Source organism: Limulus polyphemus, unplaced genomic scaffold (genome assembly GCF_000517525.1).
Source record: "Limulus polyphemus unplaced genomic scaffold, Limulus_polyphemus-2.1.2 Scaffold7621, whole genome shotgun sequence".
Taxonomy (NCBI): Eukaryota; Metazoa; Arthropoda; class Merostomata; order Xiphosura; family Limulidae; genus Limulus; species Limulus polyphemus.
This window is the reverse complement of record NW_013673231.1, coordinates 17,576-26,322: the sequence shown is the minus strand read 5'-3', so window position 1 is coordinate 26,322 and position 8,747 is coordinate 17,576. Positions and strand designations below refer to the sequence as shown.

The following is an 8,747-nucleotide window of genomic DNA, read 5'->3' as shown; positions in this document are numbered from 1 at the left end:
AAGTAGTTCACGAAAACTACAAATCGTACTTTCCTCGCTCAAAAAATTATAAAATTGTCTATATCTCTGTTTGGAAACTGTAAGGAGTAACTTTGCACTAAATTCCATGTAAATTGGATCAAAACAAGGCAAAGTAACTGACCCAAACCTCTAAAATTATGGGTTTATTTTACATTTTGCCCCCCCTAAAATAACCAAAAATGGACATATCTCACATTTTTCTGTGTATGTATGGTACCTATAAAAAGTATCTTTCTATCAAATCCCGTGTAAATTGTCCAAAATACGGTGCAGTAATAGTAAAAAAAAACCTTACCCCCCCTATAATTACTGAAAATGGGCAAGTCCACCATTTTTGTTTGTCAACAAGTGTAACCTGTAAAAAAGTATCTTTGTACCAAATCCCATGTAACTTGGTCAAAATATGGCTGAGTAACTGACCAAAAGCCCCAAAATTATGCTTTTTTTGTGAAGTCTGACCCATTTAAAAAAAAACTAAAAATTGGAAAAATCAACTTGTCGGTGACATGAAATTTATATTAGTGCCAATTTTGATTGCTGTAAATATAACTGCACAGGAGCCCAAAATATACATTTTGGGATTGTTTGACTCTTCACCCTAAAATCCTTAAAATGGCCTAAATCAAGAAAACGAAAAATGTGTCTGGGCGTATTGGACAAAAATATAACTCTACCAAGTTCAAGTCAATTCGTCAAGAAATCGCAGTCAATTGAAAAGTGTTTGAAAGAAGAAGAATAAAAAATAGAAAAACAGTACAGTGGAGACACAAATATCATCCATTCTACATTGGGTATGGTTTTAAAATTCTGTAAAGTAGAGGGAGAAACTAAGAAGTACTTGAAACATGTGTCTTATAAAATTATTTCAGTAAATAAACTCACTGCTTCATTGACTGAATTATACTCTCAACAGCTTTATCTGTTTCTAAGTCGCTGATGTCAACAAATAACTGCCCCTGATCAACTGTTCTGGGTTTTGGTAAAAGAGGGTGACTCAGTGTTCTTCCTTCTACATCAATGAGGAATGCGTAGCTGGTGTCTGCTAATTGAGAAAAAGATACACCTTGGAAGAGTGTTTCCATAAAGACATCCAATGCCACAACCCCTTGGAAAGAACCATTCACAAGTAATGGAACAGACACAGTCATCACAATCCCTAGAAATAAAGATCGTACTTGTAGTATTTTTAAAATTATGAAATAAGTCCAAAATCAAATTAATTCATTTTAAGATTACAAACTTAATCAGATAAAAGTAATACGAACAAAATACACGACTCTACAAAGTAATCAGATGTTCTTTTATAAACCTACAAAATTTTAAGTAAAATTTATCAAAAAAAAGGAGAAATAATATTATAATACACATTCTCTTTGTCTCTCACTATCTCCTTCCAATGTTTGGGTTGAAGCATCCCCAAGATCAACCGAGATAGTAAACCCAACCCAAGGTTAGTTAAACGCATCACACACATCTACCTTAATATTCATTAGAATGTTCGTGATAGGCTAACAGCAAGTGCATAACATAATCTTATTATAATGCACATTTGGGGTGAGATATTAAAGACAAAAGTAAATATTCAAAAATTAATATTTTATTTGTGTCTCATTTCCACCATGCCCAGTTTTCGTATCTCCCACATACTCCCGAATTACCACCCATAGGGTGGGTATACCTGCTAGTACTATTAACGGCATAAAGTAATGCACTTATGAAAAGTAATCGTCATTTTTAAGAGTTCATTAACATAAGAACTGTGAGTACGTACCTGCACCCAAGTTGTCTACATAGGGCAAACTCCACTGGGGATTAATGTTCTTGGGATACCGAAAAATCTGGACCAACTTTGTCACTACCTGGTCATAGTCTGTAAAAACAAGTAACTCTCCAGATCTCCGTTCTCCAAGTGTTGAATTAATAAATGTTTGATTAGCAAGAGACCCAAGTGTGTTTCTGCTTTCATTTGAAACTGAAAAAAAGGATTCACATTCAGTCAACTACTCGGTATCATGACATTCACTTTCATGAACAAAAAAAAAAAATTCATGAAAGTGTTCTATATCATAGATTGTTTTGAAAAAAAAGATGCATTTGAAACCCGAATATTTGATGGTCTTTTAACACACAATAAACTTATTAATGTTGGTTGAAAGTTTCTGTCAAGAGCTTTAATAATACAGTTTTCAGATACAATGTTTACAGTTAATTATCTTCAGATACTGACTAATTATTTAAAATTACAAGAATGAGAAACTGAGTGTCTCCTGTTTCTTGAACTAAATATCTATAAGTTTTAAATCCCACTAGGATTTTCTAGCATAAACTTTAACATGAACAAGCCTACAAGTAAAGCAAGATACTCTGCTAGAAAATCCTAGTGGGATTTAAAACTTATAGATATTTAGTTTCAGAGTATCTTTCTTTACTTGTAGGCTTGTTCATGTTAAAGTTTATGAGACTGAAACTTGAACCTAGGAACTCTGTGTAACAGGGCTACTGCTCTGAGTTATCCAACAGTACAAGTTGTTACGATATCTTTAAGTTACACGTGTTGTACGAGTTGTTACAATGTCTTTAAATTACATGTGTTGTACAAGTTGTTACGATGTCTTTAAGTTACACGTGTTGTACAAGTTGTTGCGATGTCTTTAAGTTACATGTGTTGTACAAGTTGTTACGATGTCTTTAAGTTACATGTGTTGTACAAGTTGTTATGATGTCTTTAAGTTACATGTGTTGTACAAGTTGTTACAATGTCTTTAAATTACACGTGTTGTACAAGTTGTTGCGATATCTTTAAGTTACATGTGTTGTACAAGTTGTTACGATGTCTTTAAGTTACACGTGTTGTACAAGTTGTTACGATGTCTTTAGGTTACACGTGTTGTACAAGTTGTTGCGATGTCTTTAAGTTACATGTGTTGTACAAGTTGTTACCATGTCTTCCAGCTTACCTACTCCTACACCACAGGAATAGAAAACAACTTTGTTCCCCATTTCACCATTCTGGCTTTCAATAAAATCTTTTGGGAGATTTTGAGGTTCTCCATCAGAAATAAGGAAGATGAGACAATCTGAAAAAAAAACAGAAAAGAAAAAACAGTTAAAATAAACTAACATGTAGTAAAAAAATTAGAATTTAGATTTTCAACGATTTCTGAAGCAAAATAATATTAAAACAACTCTACTTATTAAAACTGAAAATCATATTTCAACATCAAAGAAACAAAACTGGTATTTTACTGTTGAACACTTTAATATTATAAGAATAGTTTGAGAATAAGGATCATATCCATGATTGGTAATTTGCAATTAGACAAATGTCTAATTTGTCAGTGAACCTTTGGAAATGGAAATAGTCTTAGCATTACAATTGAAATTATGAAATTTTAAGTTCTGATTATTATTAAAAAAAAGAACTTCCATTGACGATAAAGAAATACGAATAAAACGACATCAGACCTTTAAAATCTGCCCAGAATATAATGGCAAACAAGTGAACTTATACCCACTTGTTAAATTTTAAAATACTTTCTTGTATCTCTTGAAACTTCTTAGACTATTTTAAGTTCCAGAAAACATACGCATATCCATTTCTTAAGGCATATAACTATTTCATACATAATAATCGATATACTAATCACAGTTTGGTTAATACTTGTTAGAGAATGTTTCAAATTTGACATTGAAATAATAGACAGGTAGTACATTTTCAAGAAAGGATAATAGTAACGGCAAGACTTACACTTGTCTGAGAGAAAACCTAGTTTTACCTGTTATTTTCCATTATGAGTAGTACAAGATATTTTGAATCAAAATGTTTGAGCTTGTGACGTTGTCAGTTGTATATGAAATTTACACAGTAGCTTAAACATTATAACAAATACAGTCTTGAGTATCCAGTGTTTTGTGCAGACTGAAATAGTTAGAAAATCATAAAGTGTTATAAATATTTCTTTAACATTGTTTCAGTAAAAGGAGCAAAATAAGATGCTCGAAAAGGCAGTCTGAAGTATACCAGAAGGTGGCAGAAAGTAGCCCCCAAGTGGTGAAACCTTGCACCATCATTTGTAGTAAACTTGTGACTGAAAGAAGGTCATGAAGGAGAGACAATAAAGAAACAATATGAATGGCCAGAACAGAAGGTTTGTATTACCTAATCTGGGTCAACATACTGACCACTGTCATGAGAATGTCAACAGAGGGCAGCGTGGCTAAATAACACAGATATAATGAGGCCTATGAGCCAAACAGTTCATGGCCACCGAGGATACATGATCTACCACAGTGTGTAATTATTGTTTGTATATTCTCTTAAAATAATTAACTTTTTATTTTATCTACTCAAATAAATATTACGATAAAAAATAGCACATATTCTCCATTACAAAAATGTCCGTTATTCCTATCACATCGTGACAGACAGCCATCATACCCACTTAAGAGGTTAAGATAGTTTTTTTATGAGGAAAAAATGACGTAACCAGTTGGTTATGAACACCGACCTTTCAAAATTAGCAACAGCACTCTGCTTGGATGGCTTAAGAGACTAATCAACCATTACACCAAGATCCTATTTTTTATGACACTTTCGAAACATCGTCCTCTACACTTGTGTTTCTACAACAGGCAGTTATCGTCCATTCAACAAAGTTTCATCATGAATACTCTGCCTAAACAAAGAAGATCCAAATCCTTTTGTAAATTAGCAACATCCTCTTCACAGTTAGCAACACCAAAGACTTTAATATCATCAGAAAATTTAATTAATTTAATGACCATTCCTTCATCGATGTCATAGATGTAAATCAAAAAGAGCAAAGGTCCTAAGACTGAGCCCTGAGACTCCTCATACTGATAATTCAGTGCTGCCTACGCTTCAGTGAAGAGGTACTGTTGCCCATAAACACCACCTAATAGTTGTAATGATGATTATATTAGGTAATGGATGGTAATACAATTACCGATAATAACTTTTTAATATAATAAATTAATTGATGCAAAAAAACTTATCAGTAATATCAAGATAATATATTATTGTCCCAACATATTCATACACGTTCCCACACATATAAAATTATGTCAAAAAAGAGTAAAGATCCCAAGACTAAACCCCGAGGTACCCCACTTGTCACATTAATCCAGTTCTACTCAACTCCATTTGTAACAATACTTTAATTTCTTTCATCCAGACACTCTTCTATCCAATTTGCTAACTTATCCACACACACACCTATAGAAATACTTTTTCACAAGCCTTTTATGTGGAACCCAGCCAAATGCTTCCTGTAAATCCAGATAAACCAAATCTACATAAGCAGTAATGTTTTCAAAGAATGTCATAAGATTTGTGAGAAAAGATTTTTCTTTAGTGAAACCATGTTGACTATTAAATAAAATTCTAAACTTTGTTAAATGGCTTTTCAAAGCATCTTTTATCAAACTTTCCAAAACTTTACCCACAACTGATGTAAGAATAATAGGCCAATAATTACTGAGACAATTTTTATCACCTCCCTTGAAAAGAGGAGTGATATTAGCTAACTTCCAATCCTCTGGTACCTGCTCACTATTTAAGGACTTACAAAAAATAGTAGGAAGTGACTCGCATATTCAGTTCTTAACCTCCTTTGAAAATATTATCTGGCCCAGGAGCCTTATTGTTCTTTAAACTTCCCAATTTTTTCTTAAAAAACTCAGAATTAATGTAGTCATCTTGTTTGATCTTGTTTCCATCTATCAACTGTTCAAGATGGAGAATACTGCTTAAATCTTTCTTAGTAAAATAACTCAGCCATCTCATACTCATCAGATACAGGCTTTCTTTTGCCATCCCTCAAGGGTCTTACCCCCATTCTAACATTTTGTTTAAATAAATCCTTACTGTTAATTTTTACATTTTTAGCCAATCATTTTTTCATACATCCTCTTTTATGTCCTAATTTCCTGTTTAACCAACTTTCTTGATCTTCTAAATCTCCTGTCTTACCAGTCAATTTAAATTTCTAAAATTTATGATGCATCCACGGTTCAGAGTACAATTTTGCATCACTGGGATGCAAACCCTTGCATTAACCACCAGGCTACTATCTTCATGTTCTAGCATCACATATTAACAAGTGGTAAGGTTTTCTTTGTTAACGATCTATTTTTGCATCTGTGTAAAGAGTTTGTTTTTCATTATGTAATGTTTGTTTTCTTACTGTTTAAATGGTATATAACAATGATATTGAATTCACTGCTCAAGGTTATTTTAGTATGGCACACTTGTATTCACTTGTGATGTATGCGTGACATGTTTTTTAAAGCCTTAATACGTTAACACAGTTCTCAGTTTAAATTGAAAGTTTATTGGTAGTAAAATGAAAGTCATATTGTTGGCTTGGGACAAGCCTGAGATAGGGTAGTCAAAAAAATGTGGTACATAAATATGTCACACATTTCTAGTTTCTTAAAGTGTTACAATATTTATTTTTTATTCTCAGTATGTGCAGGTATCGACTGTTAAGTTGATCTTGCTTCAAGTAACCTTTGTTCCTTTGTTTTTCTCAAAGTAAGTAACACCTATTACCACCTGGTGTGAACATTGCTTAATACGTTGTGTAAAAACAGCACTGTCCTTCAATGGTTGTATGGGTGATATCTATATGTTTTAATAAGAATCACCCGTAAAATGGTAGTGCATGTCACTCTAGATAAATGCAAGTTTCATTAGGCCATTTAGTTAGTCTGAAACTTCTAATTCAGCCAGTAAGTCTAGTCTAGCACTTGATCTTGGCCAAATAAATCTCAGAAAAGCCACCTGCAGTGAATGTCCAAAGTAAGTGCTCTGCAAGCACACACATAACTTGTGTTTGTGCTTAGTATGTTAATAAAGATTCTCCATTCTGCATATATCTATTGTTCAGTCTCATTATCTTATTTAACTGAGTTGATGTAAAATGAGAGTCTTAGTTATACTTTGTAATCAATACCTCAAATGAGTCTTGTTATTTTGCAAGCTTAGCCAATAGCTCAAGCATATACCCAGTTCATCTGAATATATCACAGTACTACTACTACAGTAGGTATCAAAAGTGTTGAACATCAACAGTCACTACACTTAACAGTGTGAAATCAGGTTTTTGTATACCAGTCACTACACTTAACAGTGTGAAATCAGGTTTTTGTATACCAGTCACTACACTTAACAGTGTGAAATCAGGTTTTTGTCTACCAGTCATTACACTTAACAGTGTGAAATCAGGTTTCTGTCTACCAGTCATTACACTTAACAGTGTGAAATCAGGTTTCTGTCTACCAGTCATTACACTTAACAGTGTGAAATCAGGTTTCTGTCTACCAGTCACTACACTTAACAGTGTGAAATCAGGTTTTTGTCTACCAGTTACTTCACTTAACAGTGTGAAATCAGGTTTTTGTCTACCAGTCACTTCACTTAACAGTGTGAAATCAGTTTTGTCTACCAGTTACTTCACTTAACAGTGTGAAATCAGGTTTTTGTCTACCAGTTACTTCACTTAACAGTGTGAAATCAGGTTTTTGTCTACCAGTTACTTCACTTAACAGTGTGAAATCAGGTTTTTGTCTACCAGTCACTTCACTTAACAGTGTGAAATCAGGTTTTGTCTACCAGTTACTTCACTTAACAGTGTGAAATCAGATTTTGTCTACCAGTTACTTCACTTAACAGTGTGAAATCAGGTTTTTGTCTACCAGTCACTTCACTTAACAGTGTGAAATCAGGTTTTTGTCTACCAGCCACAATGCCTAACAATATGACATAAGTTTTCTGTCTTTCAGTCACTAAATTTCACAGTGTGACATCAGGTTTCTGTCTACCAGTCACTACGCTTAAAAGTGTGATATCGGGTTAATACTGTAAAACAACAACAATTTCTATCATCTCAAGCCAAGAAAAGATACATTACAATTACAAAATGCTAAAAAACTGTTCACACGTTTTATAGGTAGCATGCATAGTATTTAATTTTTGTAGTGAATATTGGTCTATGTAAGGCATTTTAATACTTGTAATAAACGACCTTTTAACACTGATTGAAAATTTAAAGATGCTCTTCTCATTCAAAGACTACAACCAAAGAGGATGATACATGTAATTATATTTATTTTATTATTTCTGCAGCTTTTGTTTACTACAGGTAGCAGTTAATTACTGCAACAATAGAATTCTTTCAACAATAAGCTTTACTACTTAGCTATAGTATTGGGTCGAATCTATTGGTTAAACCAGTCAAAGCTTTGCACTGTCAGTTACAGTTTGTGTTTTAGTTGAACACTCCTGCAGAACTTGTAAAGCGAAACACTAGGTGTCCAATTAACGAAATATAACAAATTTGGTGTTATAAGGTCATTTACTATTAATATTAGGATGCAAGATACACTCCTGTAACAGAAATCCATTCCAATTTATTATTAATATTAGGATGCAAGATACACTCCTGTAACAGAAATCCATTCCAATTTATTATTAATATTAGGATGCAAGATACACTCCTGTAACAGAAATCCATTCCAATTTATTATTAATATTAGGATGCAAGATACACTCCTGTAACAGAAATCCATTCCAATTTATTATTAATATTAGGATGCAAGATACACTCCTGTAACAGAAATCCATTCCAATTTATTATTAATATTAGGATGCAAGATACACTCCTGTAACAGAAATCCATTCCAATTTATTATTAATATTAGGA

General features: G+C 32.9%; 1 protein-coding gene across 1 annotated transcript in view; it reads right to left on the bottom strand.

Moving 5' to 3' along the window:
* The window catches only part of LOC106474735 (VWFA and cache domain-containing protein 1-like), a gene marked incomplete at its 3' end in the record, with an annotated part of 11,663 nt that extends 8,045 nt beyond the window's left edge, over nucleotides 1-3,618 (bottom strand). Inside the window, exons 1-4 of the mRNA XM_013935428.2 lie at nucleotides 3,609-3,618; nucleotides 2,979-3,098; nucleotides 1,793-1,993; nucleotides 904-1,177 (exon numbers count right to left, since the gene is read on the bottom strand). Of these exons, the coding sequence (XP_013790882.2) occupies nucleotides 904-1,177; nucleotides 1,793-1,993; nucleotides 2,979-3,098; nucleotides 3,609-3,618 (605 nt within the window). The remainder of the gene's footprint in view (nucleotides 1-903; nucleotides 1,178-1,792; nucleotides 1,994-2,978; nucleotides 3,099-3,608) is intronic.
* Between the last annotated feature and the right edge of the window lie 5,129 nt (nucleotides 3,619-8,747).